This window comes from Scyliorhinus canicula, chromosome 15 (genome assembly GCF_902713615.1).
Source record: "Scyliorhinus canicula chromosome 15, sScyCan1.1, whole genome shotgun sequence".
In the NCBI taxonomy this organism is placed as follows: Eukaryota; Metazoa; Chordata; class Chondrichthyes; order Carcharhiniformes; family Scyliorhinidae; genus Scyliorhinus; species Scyliorhinus canicula.
Genome location: NC_052160.1, coordinates 25,070,358 through 25,090,204, shown reverse-complemented (window position 1 = coordinate 25,090,204; position 19,847 = coordinate 25,070,358). Strand labels below are relative to the sequence as shown.

At 44.7% G+C, this 19,847-nt stretch overlaps 1 protein-coding gene across 1 annotated transcript in view; it reads left to right on the top strand.

The window, feature by feature from the left end:
• Positions 1-14,694, top strand: part of daglb (diacylglycerol lipase, beta) — a 43,142-nt gene extending 28,448 nt beyond the window's left edge. The window contains exons 9-15 of the mRNA XM_038820404.1: positions 2,105-2,182; positions 4,839-4,919; positions 6,489-6,616; positions 10,728-10,796; positions 10,894-10,966; positions 12,000-12,253; positions 13,470-14,694. Coding sequence (XP_038676332.1) covers positions 2,105-2,182; positions 4,839-4,919; positions 6,489-6,616; positions 10,728-10,796; positions 10,894-10,966; positions 12,000-12,253; positions 13,470-13,662 — 876 coding nt within the window. The 3' untranslated portion in view covers positions 13,663-14,694. The remainder of the gene's footprint in view (positions 1-2,104; positions 2,183-4,838; positions 4,920-6,488; positions 6,617-10,727; positions 10,797-10,893; positions 10,967-11,999; positions 12,254-13,469) is intronic.
• Positions 14,695-19,847: the final 5,153 nt, after the last annotated feature.

Below are 19,847 nucleotides of genomic sequence, written 5' to 3'. Positions count from 1 at the left end.
CCCAGTGAAGCAGTTGAGGCTCCTTCATTACATGTTTTTAAGGTAAAGATAGATAGTTTTTTGAAGAATAAAGGGATTAAGGGTTATGGTGTTCGGGCCGGAAAGTGGAGCTGAGTCCACAAAAGATCAGCCATGATCTAATTGAATGGCGGAGCAGGCTCGAGGGGCCAGATGGCCTACTCCTGCTCCTAGTTCTTATGTTCTTATGTTCTTATGTTCTTATGTTCCTGCACCTTCGGGAAAGAAAGCCCGTCGAGGAACCTCTCCATTCCCCTCCTCTCCCCCGTTGGCTCCGACCGGTACAGTTCCCTGTAAAAGTCCTTGAAGACCTAATTCACCTCTACCCCCTTCCGCACCACATTCCCACTCTTGTCTCTCACTCCAGCAATTTCCTTAGCCGCATCCTGCTTGCGGAGCTGATGAGCCAGCATCCTACTCGCCTTTTCACCATTTTCGTACACTGCCCCTTGTGCCTTCCTCCACTGTGCCTCCGCCTTTCTAGTGGTCAGCAAATCAAATTTAGCCTGCAGGCTGCGCCTCTCCCCCAACAGTCCCTCCTCTGATGCCTCTGCATACCTCCTGTCTACCTCCAGCATCCTTCCCACCAGTCTATCCCCCTCACTCCTCTCGCTCCTCTCCCTGTGTGCCCGGATGGACATCAGCTCCCCACGAATCACTGCCTTCAGGTCTTCCCAGACCACCCCCACCTGAACCTCCCCCGTATCATTCACCTCGAGGTACCCCTCAATACTTGCCCGGACCCTCCTACACACCACCTCCTCCGCCAACAACCCCACATCCAACCGCCACAACGGGCGCTGGTCCCGCACCTCCCCCATCTCCAACTCTATCCAATGCGGAGCGTGGTCGGAGATTGCAATGGCCGAATACTCGGCCTCCTCCACTCTCGGAATCAGTCCCCTACTCACCACGAAGAAGTCTATCCGAGAGTAGACCTCTTTCGTCCGATTAAACCCGGACCGCCGCTTAGCCACCTCCGCACTCCAATCCTGGTAGATCCGTACTACCCCATTCTCCCAGTTGCTGCTCTTCACCTTCTTGGCCCAGCGCAGCACACACTCCCGATCACTGAACCGGTGGAACCTCACCAGCACTGCATGCGGGGGTTCATTCTCCTTAGGCCTCCTGGCCAGTACCCTGTGTGCTCCCTCCAGCTCCAAGGGCAGATGGAAAGACCCGGCCCCCACTAGCGAGTTCAGCATCGTAGTCACGTAGGTTGTCGGGTCCGACCCCTCCAGCCCCTCCGCAAGGCCCAAGATCCGCAGATTTTTCCTCCTCATGCGGTGATCAAGCTCCTCGAAGCGGTCCTGCCACTTCTTGTGGAGTGCCGAGTGCCCCTCCACCTTACTCACGAGGACCACGGCCTCCTCCTCTCGTTCAGTGGCCTGCGTCTGCAACGCCTTGATGGCAGCACCCTGGGTCGTCTGAATCTCCGAGAGCCTTTTGTTCATTTCCTGCAGAGAGCTCAGCACCTCAGCCTTAAACTCTGCAAAACAGCGCAGGAGAGCAGCTTGCTGCTCCTGGGCCCACTGCTTCCACTCCTCTGGAGCTCCGCCGGCCGCCATCTTGGATTCCTTCCCCTGCTTTTTCTGGGGAGCTGCTGCCGGTTTTCCCCCTTTCCACTCCGAGTTCGAGTCGTGAACTGCGGGGAAAGTCGATCAGCACACCTTCTCCCAGACGTCGAAAAATTTCCGTTTTGGGCTCTAAAAAGAGCCGAAAAGTCCGTTTGAAATGGGAGCTCCCAAATGTGCGGCTTCCTACGTCATCGCCGCCACCGGAAGTCCTCACAAAAGAAAATATTGATCACTTCGGGAAAGAGTTTGGTCCACAATAGGTATCAGTTAACCCTGGCACACACGGGATCAAACCAAATCTTTCCTGATCTGACTAGCATGCTTCCAAGTTGGGCAATAGATTTAACAGCTGAAACATTGGAGGGGCATAAGGATGATTGGAATGTCCTTTGTTATCATTGTATGGTATGATTACCAGATGGTAGAAGACAAACTAGATAAACCTTAGCCTTTTTTCATCCAGTAGTTCCTGTGCCCTATCCTTGTTTACATGTATTTTTAACCTACAGGATGCTTTGACAGATTTGAGCGCAGAGCGTGAGACGTTACCTGTAGATGGTGTGACAGGAGAATGTTTGGCACATAAGGTAAGTATTCAGCTCTTCTTTCATGCTTGCAAACTAATCAGAAACCGGGATGTAGGATCATGTGAAAACTGTGCAAGATATACTTTTGTTTCAGTATTTACACTGCAGCCTGAATGTATCTGTGAAGCAGTTCCCATTAAAGTTGTAACACAGTCGGAATCTCGTGCCCTGAAGCTTGAACTTCAGATCAGCACCGAAGCTGAAATTAAACTGTAAATGTGTGCTTGCCGACTGGTTAAAGATCAGTCTGGAGTTCTAAATCAGAGCATAGAATGATAGGTTTGTGGCATTACGAGCTGTACTGGAGGGGAGGAAGAAGAAGGGAAGGGCAATAACGATAGGTGATTCATTAGTTAAGGGAACAGACAGGCATTACTGTGGCTGTAGACGTGACTCCAGGGTGGGAATGGGGATGGGGTTCTGGAATCAGAATTTAGGGAGCTAGGTAGAAAGCAATACCTCAAATGTAGTAATCTTCAGATTACATCTGGTGCCATATGCAAGTGAGCACAGAAATAGGAGGATAAGGCAGATGAATGCGTGGCTGGAATGATGACGCAGGAGGGAGGGCTTTAGATTCCTTGGGCACTGCGACTGGGGGAGATGACACCTGTACAAGGTGGGTGGGTTGCAGAGCTGGGACTGAGTTCCTTCCAGAGTGTTTTGTTAGTGCTGTTAGGAGGACTTAACTCACAGAGGAGTGGAAATCAAGAAGAAATATTAGAGAGGAAGACCAGAATGCACAAAATACTGGGAGTGACACAATGCGCTAATAGAGAGAATAGTAAGTTAATAGATGGTGTTAGAGTAAGGGAAAAAGTAATGACTTGTAGATCAGGGTTTGTGTGCGTGCGTGCGTGTCCCCGATCCTGCCCTCCCCTTCCATGTCCGGAAGCTCCAACAGTTGTACCTCGACCACCTGGGGACCTCACTCCAAAGAGTGGGTGGAACAGTAGCACAGTGGTTAACATTGTCACTTCACAGCAGCAGGGTCCCAGGTTCGATTCCCGGCTTGGGTCACTGTCTGTGCGGAGTCTGCACGTTCTCCTTGTGTCTGCGTGGATTTCCTCCAGGAGCTCCGATTTCCTCCCACAATCCAAAGACGTGCAGGTTTAGGTGGATTGGCCATGCTAAATTGCTCTTGGGTTAGGTGAGGTTCACGGCACCGAGGTCCCAGGTTCGATCCTGGCTCTGGGTCACTGTCCGTGTGGAGTTTGCACATTCTCCCCGTGTCTGCATGAGTTTCGCAAAGTCGTGATAATGGGGGACTTTAATTACCCGAATGTAGACTGGGACAGTGGTCGTGTAGGAGAGGAGCAAATGTTTTGGGATTGTGTTCAGGAAAAGTTTCCACAGTAGTTGGTGTCCAGTCCAACAAGAAAGGAGGTACTGTTGCACCTGGTTCTTGGAAATGAGTGTCAGTGAGGGAACATTAGGAGACGGTGATCATTGTATCATAAGGTTTAGGATGATGTCCGGAAAATCCAATAGGCAACCCAACATAAAAAATAATTAACTGGGGGAGAGCCCGACTTCAATGGGGCAGGAACGTAGCTGGGCCGGATAGACTGGAATGAGAGATTGGCGGGAAATGCTGAACAATGGGCTACCTTCAAATGCGAAATGATCTGGACTCATTCAAGGTACATTCGCTTAAAAAGGAAAGGTAGGGCAAATAAATCTAGAGCTCTCTGGATGACAAAGGGAATGGACATTATGATAAGGGAGAAAATGGCAGGTAGAAAATACATTTGAGAACCAAGAGAAATACACATCAGAGATGTGAAGAGGGATTAAGAGAGAAGACTGGCAGCCAACGTAAAGGGGAATCCAAAGTCTTCTATAGACATGTAAATAATGAAAGGGGAAATAGGGCCGATTAGGGACCTAAAAAGGAATTTATATATAGAGGCTGAGGTATTAAATTAATACTTTGTGTCCGTCTTTACCAAGGCGGTAAATGCTACCCAGGTCATGGTGGCAGATGAGGAAACTCTGTCCCTAGCTCAAAATTGATGAGAAGGAAGTGTTGAATCGACTGTCAGTACTTCAAAGTTGACAAGGCACTGAGACCGAATCAGATGCATTCATTGATGCTGAAGGAACTGAGAAAGGAAATTGCAAGGGCTCTGGCTGTAACCCTGTCTTCTCTAGACTCTGGGGTGGTGCCAGAGGTCTGAAGAATTGAAAAAGTTATCCCCCTGTTCAAAAAAGATTGTAAGGATAACCCCACAAATTACAGGCCAGTCAGTTTTAACGGGCAAGCTTCTAGAAACAATTATTCAGATAGAATTAGTAGTTGCATGGGAACGAATTAGTAGTTGCATGGGAACATGTGGGTTGATTAGAAACAGCCAGCAAGGATTTCCAAAGGGGAAATCATGCCTAACTAAGTTGCTGGAGTTTATTGAGGAGGTAGCAGAAAGGGTCGTTGAGAGTAATGCTGTTGATGCGATGTACGAGGCGAGAGTGACTGCTGTTTTCAAATGAGCCTGAACTTAATGGGGACCCCTTTCCGTTCAAAACAAGTGCAGTGCCTGAGTGGGTCGGAAGTGTACCTTGCAAAACATCCAACTGTGAGCCTGTGAAGACATTGAATGACTGTGTTGTAAATTAAACGAGCATTAACTAACTCATTATAACCATTTCTTTCAAGGGGATTCTTCAGGCAGCATGTTACATTCACAAGAAATTAATTAAGGAAGGGATTTTAAATCAAGCTTTCGAAGTTGTCCCTGTGAGTTTGAATATTGGTATTTTTGAACATCTGTGCCTGTTTGATGCATGTTTTGAAAAACTGACCATGTTTAATGGCCGTTTATACGGGAGAAGCTGCAGTTTACTTTTTGTGTTTTCTTTTTTAATGCTTAGTGACTTGAGGGAATCAAAGCAAAGACTGTTGGAGTATAATTAATTATCTTTAATCAGAGAAATCCTGTACTCCTGTGTTATGGCAAAACTCTTTTCTAATAAATGTTTCTCCTGGTTCAATGTGCACTGAACAGTTCTGTCTGCCCTCACACGGGTATAATGATGGATTTTTATACAATAACTGAGCTGCGTACTGAAGCAACGATATAAGCAAACTGGGTAGTATTGGGGTCTCTACGCAAACACTCAATTATATCATTCAGATTGCCGTGGTTAAGCACCAACTGATTACAGACTTTGCTTTGGATACCAGGTGACTTTGATATTTTAATTGTTTTGCAATGCTTCTCACCTCGGGCAGTGGAGAAAGAGGGCATTTGACCCAAAGTGCCTATGCTGACCCTTTGGCGGGGTGGGGGGGCTGTCCAATTAGTCCCCATGTCCTTTCCCCATAACCCTGCAAATTTTCTTTTCTAGTATTTATCGAACCCCTTTTGAAAGTTAGTGTTGAATCTTCATCCACTCCTATTGAGGTGGCACATTCCAGATTACGACGCACTGTGAACAAAATAGAAACCTCATTCCCACCGGTTTTGCTACTGTTTCTCTTAAACCTTTTTTTGTTAAAATTTAGAGTACCCAACGTTTTTTTTCCAACTAAGGGGCAATTTAGTGCGGCCAATCCACCTAACCAGTACATCTTTTGGGTTGTGGGGGTGAAACCCATGCAAACACGGGGAGAATTTGCAAACTCCACACGGACCCAGAGCCGGGATTCGAACCCGGGTCCTCAGCGCCGTAGTCCCTGTTTCTCTTAAACCTGAGCTTTCTGGTTACCAGCCCCCCTGTTGGTGGAAGCAGACTAAATAAGGAGAAACTACCAAAATCATCTCAGGATTTTGAACACAGACTTTGCTTTGGATACCAGGTTACTATGATATGGAGAAGAGGATTGGAACCCGTTGCAGCTTAGGGGGAGGCGGTGGCCTAGTGGTATTGTCACTGGACTAGTAATCCAGAGACCCAGAGTCATGCTCTGGGGACCCAGGTTTGAATCCTGCCATGGCACATGGTGAAATTCAAATTCAATAAAAGTCTAAAGGTGACCATGAAACCATTGTCGTAAAAACCCATCTGGTTCACTAATGTCCTTGAGGGAAGGGAACTGTCGTCCTTACCTAGTCTACCTGTGAATCCAGATCCACCGCAATGTGATTGAGTCTTAAATGCCCTCGGTGATGGGCAATAAATGCTGGCTCAGCCAGTGACGTCCACATCCCATAAACAAATTTTAAAAGCCACACTTTGTCAATGCAATTGGTAAGCTAAGCAAGAAAACTGAATGTGTTCTGCCAGTTACCAGCTACAGAACTGCCTGCTTTTAGTTGTTTGAAATGATCATTTGCTGTTGGAGTAAGCATGTTTTCCCCTGTAGGAATATAAATTGGTTATAACTGGCCACAGCCTGGGGGCAGGAGCAGCGTCGATCCTTGCTATATTGCTTCATACATCCTTCCCAGAGCTCCGATGCTATGCATTTTCTCCTCCAGGAGGTTTGCTCAGGTGAGCGGTGTAGAATGACTGGGCACAGTCATTCTGTTAATGTTAGGTACAGTCAAATTGAATAATTTATGCTCATGGCATTCTTCGATATTTTTAAGTATTCTAATTTTATGCACTTATGTTCGCATTTGAGGGGAACGCTTGGCCTATTTGTCACAGTGAGTGCATTCTCAGTCAGTGTTGCAGTGTTTTCACTCTTAGTGTGATTTAAAATTGAATGCCCCTTGAATTAACCTGTTTCAGGTGGAAGTGGCTCTGTACCCATGCCACGCTGAGGGATGTTGGATGATTAGCGAAGGCTAACCCAGAGCAGTGAGGTGAGATTTGGATCTCATAAATGCTCTGAGGATCCAGAATAAAACACGAAAATGGACTATTATTGGCCGGTTGCCAATCATCATTGGAGATTTTATCAAGTGTCCTCCTGCTTCCCGTTCCATATGTTCACCATTGACTGTCCCGAATGGCCACCTTTGTGGAGCCCTGCCCCATATGTCCACCATTGTCTGTTCACCCTCATCGAGCCCCTTCCCTGCATTCCTGCAATTGGCCATCTAGCATGTCCATCCACATGGGTCAAGGCTTCCCCGGCCAATTGGAAAAGCGAGCAGACTCCTTTATCCTATTGGATAATTCTTGATTGTTACCAAACAGCCAATATTTCTAATAAGTGTTTTGAAGAATATGGGGGAAGAAACGCACTTTTCTTTTAATGCCCTTGTAATTTTTCTCCCAGGTTTTACTGACATTGTCCTGGAGACTAATCTTAAATTCCTGGAGATTCCAGGCAATCCTGTAGGGTTGGTGATCCCTAGTTGCAGCAGCAGGTCAACACCACACATCTGAGGAAGCTCTTAACAATAGAGAGCTGACTTCAGGGGGCAGTACGGTGATACAGCGGTTAGCACTGCAGCCTCACGGATCTGAGGACCCGGGTTTTACCCCAGCCCCGGGTCCCTGTCCGTGTGGAGTTTGCACATTCTCCCAGTGTCTGTGTGGGTTTCACCCCCACAACTCAAAGATGTGAAGGGTAGGTGAATTAGCCTTGCTAAATTGCCCCTTAATTGGGGAAAAAAGGAATTGGTTACTCTAAATTTATTTAAAAAGAGAGCTGCCTTCAGCGTTACTGTTGTTGTAGTGCGGTACAGGAGCTGCCAGGTTCAATCCCTCATTCGTGCTGAGCTAACTGGTCTTGACCCTTGCTTTATCTGCTATGATTACTGTCTCCTCCTGCACCTTAATGAATGAATAGTCTTCTGATGTCTACTGCCTGGACTTTCAGCTGACAGCCAAACGTGGGTGGACCCAATAAAGAAATCCCCATAAATCTGGCCAGTTGATGTGCAGGTTAGATGGGGTTACAGGGTAATAATAATCTTTACTAGTGTCACAAGAAGGCTTACATTAACACCGCAATGAAGCTACTGTGAAAATCTAGTCCCCACACTCCGGCGCTTGTTCACAGAGGGAGAATTCAGAATATCTAATTAACCCAACAAGCACGTCTTTCAGGACTTGTGGGAGGAAACCGGAGCACCCGGAGGAAACCCATACAGACAGTGACCCAAGTCAGGAATTGGACCCGGGTCCCTGGCGCTGTAAAGCAACAGTGCTAACCACTGTACTACCAGACTGCTCCTTTTACAAGGATAGGACAGGAGAGTGAGCCTAGGTAGGGTGATCTTTCAGAGGGTCGGTGCAGTCTCGGTAGACTGAATAGCCTCCTTCTGCACTGTAGGAATTCCATGGTCTTTGAGCGAAAAGAGGGATAGAGAGGTTTAGGAAGAAACTCCAGTGCTTAGGCTGCCAATGGTAGAGTGATCAATATCATGGATATACAAGAGGCTAGAATCTTAGGAGTGCAAAGATCTCAGAGGGTTATGAGACTGGAAGAGATTATAAAGATGCAGAGGAATGAGGCTATAGAGGGATTTGAAAATAAGGATGAGAATTTTAAAAATAGAACCTTTTGCTGCACTGGGATTCTAGCGTTACTTCAGCTGCTCACTCTTGCTCTAGATCCACATCTTGTGCTTTGGTCTATGTTCTCACTTGCCTTCATCTCTCAATTTACCATGGCCCAGTATTCAGTCTGGACTTCTGATGCTGTGTGGAATATTTTTAGTTAGATGTTCGCATGACTTCTGGTATTGCAACATTTTGGAATATGTATATTGTCTATATCCGTGCACAGTAAGTAAGACTTGCTACAAGGACAGTATTTTCAGAACAGATCCATAAAATAGATCAAGCGAGTGTTGGACCAAATTTTAAGTCCCTCGTTTGTCCACGGTATAAAAGTTGACTGAGAATGCGCTCATACAATTACAGCACCATATACTAATGTGTGTTCAGCATTACGTTAAGACTGTAAAATAAAATTTCCATTCCATTACCCCTCAGTTACTCAGTGTTATTGACAGAAGATATATGTTGTGACACTCTAATCCTTTAAATCTTGATTGTGTATTTCGGTAGCACTGCACCCATAGGTTCAGTATGTCCCTTGTACAATCTTACTCATCTATTCAGTTTAACTTCACTCTTTTGTTAATTTGGAGTGTCTGAAGCCTATTATTGGGTGAACTCCTTTTTGCTGAGTGATGTGGATCACTCAAGAACTGCCCTGATCATAGCAATGGCTGGTTGCTGTATTTATACAGCATAAGAATGGGCTGAATGGCCTCCAAGTGTGCCGTAATGACTCTGACTGTCTGATGGGCAGGGAGATGAAATAAATTTAAGCTGTTAAGGTGCCAAGTGCCTGATGATCTACCTCATTTGATAACTTACCATGCTTCCCCCAGTCTGGGTACAGTTTAGCCCTGACTACCTACACCAGGATGGAGGAAGCTATTCACCAATCTGAATGATTCAAGCAACTTTTTTTTTTTCGTTTGGGTGATACGAAACGAGTGAATAAGAAAGATTGTCCTCCTCCCTGCATGTCACATGCTGGATGTGGCAGATTTGCTGAGAACAGAAGTTAACACAGACTCAACTCTTGGAGTGTGATTCAGGGAATGCTTTGCGCCTGGCGCTGATCTGGATGCAATGGGTGAATCACGCAAGACCCCAAATCGGGCTCCCTGCCAGACAATCGTGAGTCACCTGACTCATTCCGCCTGGCGCAATCAGGATCTCTCCCTCATGGGTCGAGATCCAGATCTGCATATTTAAATGATCCATTAGGATCATTTACATACTCAGACACTGTATACACTCGGTGCCCGGGTGTCAACAGCCGTGCCTGCGAGACCACGCCAGGGTGCCGTTTAGCACTGGTTTCCACAAACGTGGATCAGGTGTAACACCACCTCGGAGAGGGGGGCATCTCACAGGCCATTAGAGACACCCAGGTGGTTGGTGACATGGCAAGTGGTAGCCTAGCACTCCCCCTGGCACCTGGAACTGCTAGCCTGGCACTGTCAGGTGGCTGGGTGGTGGTGCCAGGGGCATTGCCAGGCTGGCAGTGCCAGGTTGATAGTGCCAGGGGTTGGGCCCGGGAGGCCTTGCCCATAAGAGTGAGGGGGGGGGGGGAGAGTTTGTGAATTCCAGAAAAGGTTTGGAGTGTAAAGGGGTCTTGAAAGCGGGTGGGGGAGAAGGGACCTAGAGATCAGGGCAGCCTTCCAAAATGGCGCCCCAATCTGCAAGGCGCCAGTCCTGCTGGTGAGGCCAGCTCACTAGTGCTGGAGGCTGCCTAAGCGCAGCCTCGGTGAGGGGAAATCTCCCAGGCTAAAAAAAACCCGGCAAAGTGTTGTTGAATAGCGGGGAGATTCTTAGCACTGCAGCCACCGAGAAACATCCCGCCAAATGCAGCCAAAAGCAAACTTTGACTTTGGTCCGCTGAATCGTACCTGTTGCTTTTTGGTTTGGAGGAAGATATTTTCTCTATTGCATTGTTTAAACTTTTGTCACATAGACACTGCTAACTTATCCACAGCTATATCTGTTTGTAGTTTGCACTACGGCAGACACTGTGTCGTATCTACCCATAATGGCACCCGGGGGCATTTAATCGGGGCATCCTCCCCAGGAACCGTTGTCATCTTCAGTCTAACTGTAATTCATAATTTCTCTGTTCTAATCCAGAAAATCATCTTTTTTCCAGTAAGTGTCTGGCTGATTATAGCAGAGGATTTATCATATCTGTTGTTCTGGGCAAGGATCTCATTCCAAGGTCAGTGTGCAACATTTATGAACTGCATGTCCAGTCTCATTCTGAGTGATTGCCAACGCTACATTCTTAATGTTCATTTTAACCTCCACCTTTTCAGGCTGAGCCTTGCCAATGTAGAAGACCTGAAAAGAAGAATATTAAAAATAGTTGCCCAAAGCAACCGACCCAAGGTATCGAGATGTTTTGCAGTGCTGTTTGGATGGAAATGCTGATGCCTTTTTGAGCAACATTTTACCCTCTTTAGAAAGGCAGTCCTTCGTTTTGGGGGTAGAAAAGGTAGCCAGTAATAAATCCAAGAAAGCATTCGGTGGAACTATTTTTACTCTGAATGGATCGAATAAACAGAGCAGGGAGGTACATTTCTGGTGGGCTACAATTGAAAAGCAAAGTTATGTGAAATGTATATTGAAGGATGGTTAGACCACATTTGATGTACTATGCACAGACCTGGTCTCCACGTTGAAGGAAGGGAATAGGAATAGTCACTAACAAATGTAAAGGAAAGGCTTTATAAAGGTGAAACCAGAAACACTGAACAGGCTCGAACTCCTCTTTAGGAAGGAGAATGCTGCCGGGTGACCTCATGGAGCTCTTTAAGATTATGAAGAGATTCAATTGAGTAGATATGGAGAATATGTTTCCATTTGTTGGGGGATGGTGAGGGGCAAAACCAGGAGCCCCTCAATATGAGATAGTAATATGTAAAATGGGAAATTCAGGAGAAATTTAGTTTCCCAGAGTGGTGTGAATGTGAAACTCCCTGGGGGGGGGGGGGGGGGGTACAGTAGTGGTACAGCCCCAAGGGATTGAATGGCCACTTCTGTACCTAATATTGCAGGTTTGGAAGTCTCAAAATCCATCTTGATTGTTTTTTTTTATAAATCCATTTTGTTGTTTCAGTGCCTTTCGGTTTCGTCACTTCTTTTAATTGGGTGTTTTCATTTTGCTGTTTTTAAGATTATGCCCCTCCTGTTCTGTATTCCCCACAAGAGGAAATTGTTTCGCCCTATCTATCCTATCAAAATAATTCAGTCATCATAAATGCCTCAATTAGAACACTGCTTAATCTTCTACATTTAGGTGAATAAAAGCTGAGATTATTCAAACTGCCCTCAGCATTTCTCCATTATAGTTCATTTTGCTGAGTTAAATCTTTGATCACAGAATCTGTATCTCCACCCATTTGTTGTTCTCTCTGTCCAGTATCAGATTCTGTTGCGAGGATGTTGGTATGAGGTGTTTGGAGGGGATCCGGACAATTTCCCCAGTGAGCTGGATGACGGGCAACAGAAGCAACTGACTCAGCCCCTTCTCGCGGAACAGAATCTCATGGGGCACAGGTCCGCTTCCTACACCAGCATTGCTGATGAATCACCTTCAGATTCGCCTTTTCATGGCCCTCAGCTCTTCCTTCCAGGGAAGATCATTTACATTGTCAAAGAACCCAGCGCAGGGAGGTGATTATGCCATTTTCCTTAAAAATATTCCAGTCACTTTCTTTTTTTAACAGTAAATTTGGATGATTTTTTTTGCAAAGTTGTTGTGAATCTTAAAGTACTGGAAGAATAAGTACTATAGGCAATTTCAGAGAAAATATGCAAATATATGTTTGAATTGAACTGCTGGTGATTGCACACACCAAGTCTTATTGCTTGTAACAAGGAGGTTGGAAACCACCTGTGCTAGTCTAAAGCATAGAATAGCGCAGAACAGAAGGAGGCCATTTGACCCATTGAGCTGTGCTGGATCTTTCGAAGAGTATTTCAATTAGTCCCACTCCCTGGCACATTCCACCTTCAAGTATTTTGAAGGCTACTGCTGACTCTAACGACTACCCTATCAGGAAATTGTATAAGTCATTCTTTTATATAAAAAAATTTTTTTAAGAGTACCCAATTTTTTTCCAATTAAGGCGAAATTTAGCGTGGCCAATTCACCTTTCCTGTACATCTTTTTGGGTTGTGGGGGTGAGACCCACGCAGACTCGGGGAGAATGTGCCAACTCCACACAGATAGTGACCCAGGGTCGGGGTTGAACCCAGGTCTTCGGTGCCGTGAGGCAGCAGTGCTAACCACTGCCCACCGTGCTGACCCTCATTCAGGTACTTCGAATCATATAATTATATTTCAAAAAGAAGACAAATTTGCCCATTGCCCATGTGCCAGACATTTGAAAGAGTTATCCAACTTGACTCACTCCTTGCTCTTAATGGTCCTGCAAATTAACGTTCATATTTCAGTGCAGTGCTGTGGGAGTGCTGCACTTTTGGAAATCTCCTCTTTCAGATGTGATGTTAAAAGTCCTGTCTGCCATCTCAGGTGGATGAAAAGATGCCACAGGTAGTATTTAAAGAACAGTCCTTTCCAATAACTATCCTTTACCAACATTGTTAAAACAGTTAAGCGGGTCATTTTCACACATTGCTGTTTATTGGAACTTGCTATGTACAAATTGGCTTTTGCATGTCCCTACATGACTGCAGTAACTACACTTCAAAAACAACTTAACAGATGTTTGGGGTGCCGTACGGTTGTAAATTATATAAATGCAATTTTTAAAAATCATTCTATTTCTGCTGGAGTGGTTGGTGACCCTATGTTGCATTTAATGATTGTACAACTATTTCTATCTAATCCCTCTCTGACACTCTATCTTTCTCTCCTCCCATCTAGTTTCTGCTTCTCGCAAGCAAAGTATCACGCATCATGGTCTGATGCGTCATCCTTCAGCAACATTCTCATCAGCCCCAGGATGATAACAGACCACATGCCGGATCTTTTATTTGATGTCCTCAAAGACCTGACTCAAGAGGCCCCTTTCATCCTCTGTCCCACGTCATATATTGCAGAGAATGGGGCACATTGAATCTAAACTGGGAGCCAATGAATCATACAGAACCTCTTGGTGCAACTTCACCCATCAGCTGTATGGCACAGTGTTTCAGGCTTCCTGGAAAATCGGCGAAGACTGAGGGCTAAAATGGGCCATATCCATAATCGGCATAATGCAGGCGGCTACAATAGTTGAAGTTCGACTGTTTTGAGTTTCTGTGACGTGTACCCTGCTGTGTGGGGCTCTGCTGCTCCCATTTAGACATTGTTTTCCTCTCCATGGTCTTCAGAGTCTTTTTTTTTAAACTTAAGTTATTTTCTGGTACCTAAAGGGAAAAAGAGCAGGTTCACTTCAGACAGCATGACTCCAATCAATTGATGAGAATTTGTCATGACATCGCATTGACCTCATTCTCACCTGAAGATTGTAATGTCAACGTGGGCACGAGGTTCAGGATCATTCCTGATAAAGATCCATTGGGTTTCCGAGTGTAAAATATTTAATGCACTTTGTGCTGTCGTGGACATTATTAGATTTTATGTAGAATTGTTTGAACTTTGTAATTCTGCATGAGTGAACTCATTGTACCAGCAGAGTATCTGGAAATGCATGTTTCCTCATACAGTAGCACAGGTTTTACTCAAAGATTGATAGGTTTCCCCAGAGGCCATGCGATTTTAGTTGGCATGTGGCCTGAGCATCTGATTTGGGAAGTGGCATATGAGCTCTCTGCAGCTAGAGTAAATATAGACACGCTACTGGACAGGAACTGGGGCCAAGGATTGAGCTCTACAGCCCCAGCCTTCCATTTCCTGATGATTCAGCCATAGCACAAGTTTGTAACTCAAATTAGATAATCCTTTAGCTTTAGCCCATTTGTTAATTTCATCTCACCAATGCAGTTGACTTTGTGCGCATTTCATCCCTTTTTGGGGTTTCTGTTTGCAGCTCGCATCAAGAACAACCCTGTCAGAATGCTATTTTTCTTTGAGACCTGCATACAAAATAAACTTGAGTCCTGACCCATTGGTGTGCTGGGTAGGGTGGCTCATTTTTAAAAACTTGTTTGATGTCTCTGTGAAGCACCTTGGAATATTGTACTACCTTAAAGGCACTCTATAAATGCAAGTTGTTGTTGTTTGTATGCAGAAGGTGGGCCTTTTCCCTACCTGAAGAAAAGCAAAGGGAGATAAAGATCTGGTTGAATTTCACCACCCCGTTTTCAAAACCAATAATATCCCAACTTTGGCTGGCTCAGTAGCTGCAGAGACATTAGTAGCATGGATAGAGGATTGGTTAATTAATAGAAAGCAAAGAGTGGGGATTAATGGGTGTTTCTCTGGTTGGCAATCAGTAGCTAGTGGTGTCCCTCAGGGATCCGTGTTGGACCCACAATTATTCACAATTTACATAGATGATTTGGAGTTGGGGACCACGGGCAATGTGCCCAAGTTTGCAGATGACACTAAGATGAGTGGTAAAGCGAAAAGTGCAGAGGATACTGGAAGTCTGCAGAGGGATTTGGATAGGTTAAGTGAATGGGCTAGGGTCTGGCAGATGGAATACAATGTTGCCAAATGTGAGGTTATCCATTTTGGTAGGAATAACAGCAAACGGGATTATTATTTAAACGATAAAATATTAAAGCATGCCGCTGTGCAGAGAGACCTGGGTGTGCTAGTGCATGAGTCACAGAAAGTTGGTTTACAGGTGCAACAGGTGATTAAGAAGGCAAATGGAATTTTGTCCTTCATTGCTAGAGGGATGGAGTTTAAGACTAGGGAGGTTATGTTGTAATTGTATAAGGTGTTAGTGAGGCCACACCTGGAGTATTGTGTTCAGCTTTGGTCTCCTTACATGAGAAAGGACATACTGGCAATGGAGGGTGTGCAGAGGAGATTCACTAGGTTAATCCCAGAGCTGAAGGGGTTGGATTATGAGGAGAGGTTGAGTAGACTGGGACTGTACTCGTTGGAATTTAGAAGGATGAGGGGGGATCTTATAGAAACATTTAAAATTATGAAGGGAATAGATAGGATAGATGCGGGCAGGTTGTTTCCACTGGCGGGTGAAAGCAGAACTAGGGGACATAGCCTCAAAATAAGGGGAAGTAGATTTAGGACTGAGTTTAGGAGGAACTTCTTCACCCAAAGGGTTGTGAATCTATGGAATTCCTTGCCCAGTGAAGCAGTTGAGGCTCCTTCATTACATGTTTATAAGGTAAAGATAGATAGTTTTTTGAAGAATAAAGGGATTAAGGGTTATAGTGTTCATGCCGGAAAGTGGAGCTGAGTCCACAAAAGATCAGCCATGATCTCATTGAATGGCGGAGCAGGCTCGAGGGGCCAGGTGGCCTACTCCTGCTCCTAGTTCTTATGTTCATTCATAACTTGCATATTTAACTTGGGGAGCTTTCCCCTGAGAACCTAATTATTACAACAGTTGGCTCCTGGAGCCTGCTCAGCCATTCATGGCTGAACTCTACCGTCCCCATATCTCTTAATTCCCTATTTATCCCCAAATCTGTCAATGGCTATGGAATAAAGGTTCTTGCTAAGAGAGAAAGACAGCAGGATTTTTAAAGAACATAGAACATACAGTGCAGTAGGAGGCCATTCAGCCCATCGAGTGTGCACCAACCCACTTAAGCCCTCACTTCCACCCTCTCCCTGTAACCCAATAACCCTTCCTAACCTTTTTGGTCACTAAGGGCAATTTATCATGGCCAATCCACCTAACCTGCACGTCTTTGAACTGTGGGAGGAAACAGGAGCACCCGGAGGACACTGGGAGAATGTGCAGACTTCGCACAGACGGTGACCCAGCGGGGAATCGAACCTGGGACCCTGGTGCTGTGAAGCCAGAGTGCTAGCCACTTGTGCTACTGTACTGCCCTCTGTGACCATCTGCTTGGTCTTGGGATGGAATTATACATTTATGGAGGTTTTAATCCTGTTGTCCAAGGGCTCAATTATTTGCTCCATGAGTAAGCAATCTTTTAAACAAGGCCAAAACTTTGGACCATGAAGTGATGTCTACTTGCTGCCTGATTAGAATTTTTCAGTCTGCTTTATTTGGCCAGTGCCAACACCATTGAAAGTTGAATAGGTTTGACTACAATGGTAACTTATGCTTACATTCATTTTACGTTGGCAGAGCTGTGTCCAGGTTGTAATGGGTCTCTTCAATCATGAGTTTTTAAAAAATAGTTTTGCTGATTATTGAGCAGATTAAGGCATAATCCCCCAATAATCAATTGATTGTTGATATCCTTACACCTGCATCTGAGAGAAAGGAACAGATGGAAAAGCTGAGAGATGAAGTGGTGGGAGGAAGCTCACTTGGATGCAAACAGTGGCATTGACTTATGTAAGCTTAATACACAAACTGAGTATTTCATCCCAAGTTTGTCATTGACTTGTAAATCTACTATACAGGATAGTAATCTTGCCAGTGATGAGAGGTTAGGTCTCGTTCACTTGGTGTGTGCTGACAGAAATTTAGGGACATGTAGCCAAGTCTAGTCGGCAGGTTTTGTCAACAGGCAACCTAACTCTTGAGTGGTTGGCGGCAGAAGTCGACCAAGGCCCTTTTATAATCCTTTATTGGAGATGAGACACTGACAATGATACAACGTTCAGGGATTCCAGTCAAGTCCATTGTGTGCAGCTTTTTGCTTTGCCAAACATTACTCCAGTAGGTACCACAGCAACACTGCCTTTTACAGATAAGTATTTTTAGGACAGTGTGGAGACCAAGGATCCTGCTATAGTTTTAAATTGAAATGCAGGGGGTAATATTGTGGTGTTAAATAATATACATTGCATATTGTGGACTCTTGAGCAAGTGTGGCCCTTGCAATGCAGGCAAAATGTTAGTTACCAGGGCAGATCTGTGAAAGTTCCTGCAGCAGCTAAATCAAGAGAGTGATGCTTGCTAAACAGTGACGATTAAGCCACGTGATCACTTTTTCAAGTGCTGGCACATGGAGCCTAATTGAAATACCAGTAGTCACCATAGAATAATGGGAACGGGAATGTTACGGGAATTGAACCGTGCTGCTGGCCTGCCTTGGTCTGCTTTCAAAGCCAGCGATTTAGCCCTCCGTGTTTGTGTGGGTTTCACCCCCACAATCCAAAGATGTGCAGGGTAGGTGGATTGGCTATGCTAAATTGCCCCTTAATTGGAAAAATGAATTGGGTACACTAAATTTATACATAAAAACAACTGAGTAGAAGCTTCATGGCCATCTTTTCACCCACTGGACCCTCTGTTCCAATATCAAAGCCAATTTGGATAAAAAAAGACATGCAGTTTACAAGGAACTGAAGCGTGGACAAGCTTTAGGAACATTGTGCTTATAGGCCTCATTTGTGAAACTTTAATGAGCTAGTCAAAACATCCACAAATGAAAGTTTGACACTGTCTTTCTGTGGCCAAGAGTCTGGGTCTCTGCAGCAAGGGTGTCCAAAAGCCTTGGCTTGCATGGCTGAGAAAGTCATTAAAAACAAGCTTGCTCCTTTTGATTGTGCCATTTTAATCAATAACTCAAGAAATTCAGGTGCCCACTGATTGCAGTGTGATGGTGCTGAGCTGGGCTATTCAGTAGCCCATCTCTGATTTTACAAAGTTTGCAGGACAAATTAATTTGTTGCACAAGGTGCCTCTGGTATGTGGAAGAATGAAGACACAAGGTAGGTAACCAACTATATGTTGGTATATTGTCTAACATTGTCATCACCTTTGGCTTAGGTTTACTGACTAGGTGTACCACAGTAGATGGTGATCAGTGCTTGTTTGACATGATCTTACCGTTTTCTTTTTATATTCCTCAATCTATCAGTTGTTAAAATAAATTTAGAGTACCCAATTCTCATTCCCCCCCCCCCTCAATTACAGGGCAATTTAGCATGGCCAATCCACCTAGTCTGCACATCTTTGGGTTGTGGGGGTTGAAGTCCACACAGACACAGGAAGAGTGTGTAATCACCACATGGAGTGACCCGGGGCCATGATCAAACCCGGGTTCTTGGCACCATGAGGCAGCAGTGCTAACTACCGCCTCATTCTATGAATGTTAGGCATGATCACTTAATACCAAAAGGGCATTAGGTGCAAAACAGTAGAAACTGGGAATCTTTCTTGTGCTTAAGGTTTCCTATGAGTTATAAAAACTTACAGCTCACCAGGAAGTCACTCAGCTTGTCATGTCTGTGCTGACCCTTTGAAATCAACTGTGCCTAGTCCTAAATCTCTGCTTTTTGTCCCTTTGTAGATTACTCATATACCTGTCAAACTTATTCAATCAGCTCCATCCACCATTTCACCACCTATTCCAGATTTTAACAACTCTTACACATCATTTTGTATTCTCTGGTGTCATGTTTAAAATGACTATTTACATATTACTCCTAAATGTTGAGTTAAAATCCTAAAGGAGTCATGACAAGTTCTGTTTTCATAATTATTGGGATGTGGGGCATTTTGGGAATAGTTACATATTTGTAACGCAAGATTCTATGTACAAAATAAAACTTAAGATTTTCTTCACACTACGAAAACTATTGGGTTCAAAGATATTTGCCAGATTTCTCCCTTTCCTACAAGCAATGACCTTCAGGATAATATTTTTAAGTTCTCTGATTCTTTACTTAAATGAACATTGGGTGTGTCTATAGCCAGGAATGATCAGCGCCTTATCCAGTCAACGCACACCTCCATAATAGGACTGATAGCCTAAAGAATGATCAGATAGTGTGGAAAACCAGTTCAGCAATCTAAAGCACCTTTCATCCTCTGAATGATATACAAGAAACCCTTTACTTTTCCTCAGGCAGTGCACAATGGTGTGTTCAGATGCTTTGATAAAGGTGCTAAACAAACATAACATGCTGGTCAAAATTTTGCAAAGAAATATAGTCAATTGTCAGACTATACTGTCATTTGGATTACTTGCAAAAGCATAGAAGGCAATTGGATAGCCTGAGAATATTTAGAAACCAGAAACAAACTCCAAATAGCTGTTCAGTCTTTTTTTTCTTTTCTAAACAACGGCTTTGAGCCGACAGTTTGCGGGAATTTAATGAAAAGCACAACATCAAAAGCGGTATATCCTGCTGGGATGGGTACAGTCATAAAGTGTAACCACACCCTCTATTGCTTTGGAGTCTAACATGTTCAGGATTATTTAACCCATCAATTAGCTCTTCAAAGAAGAG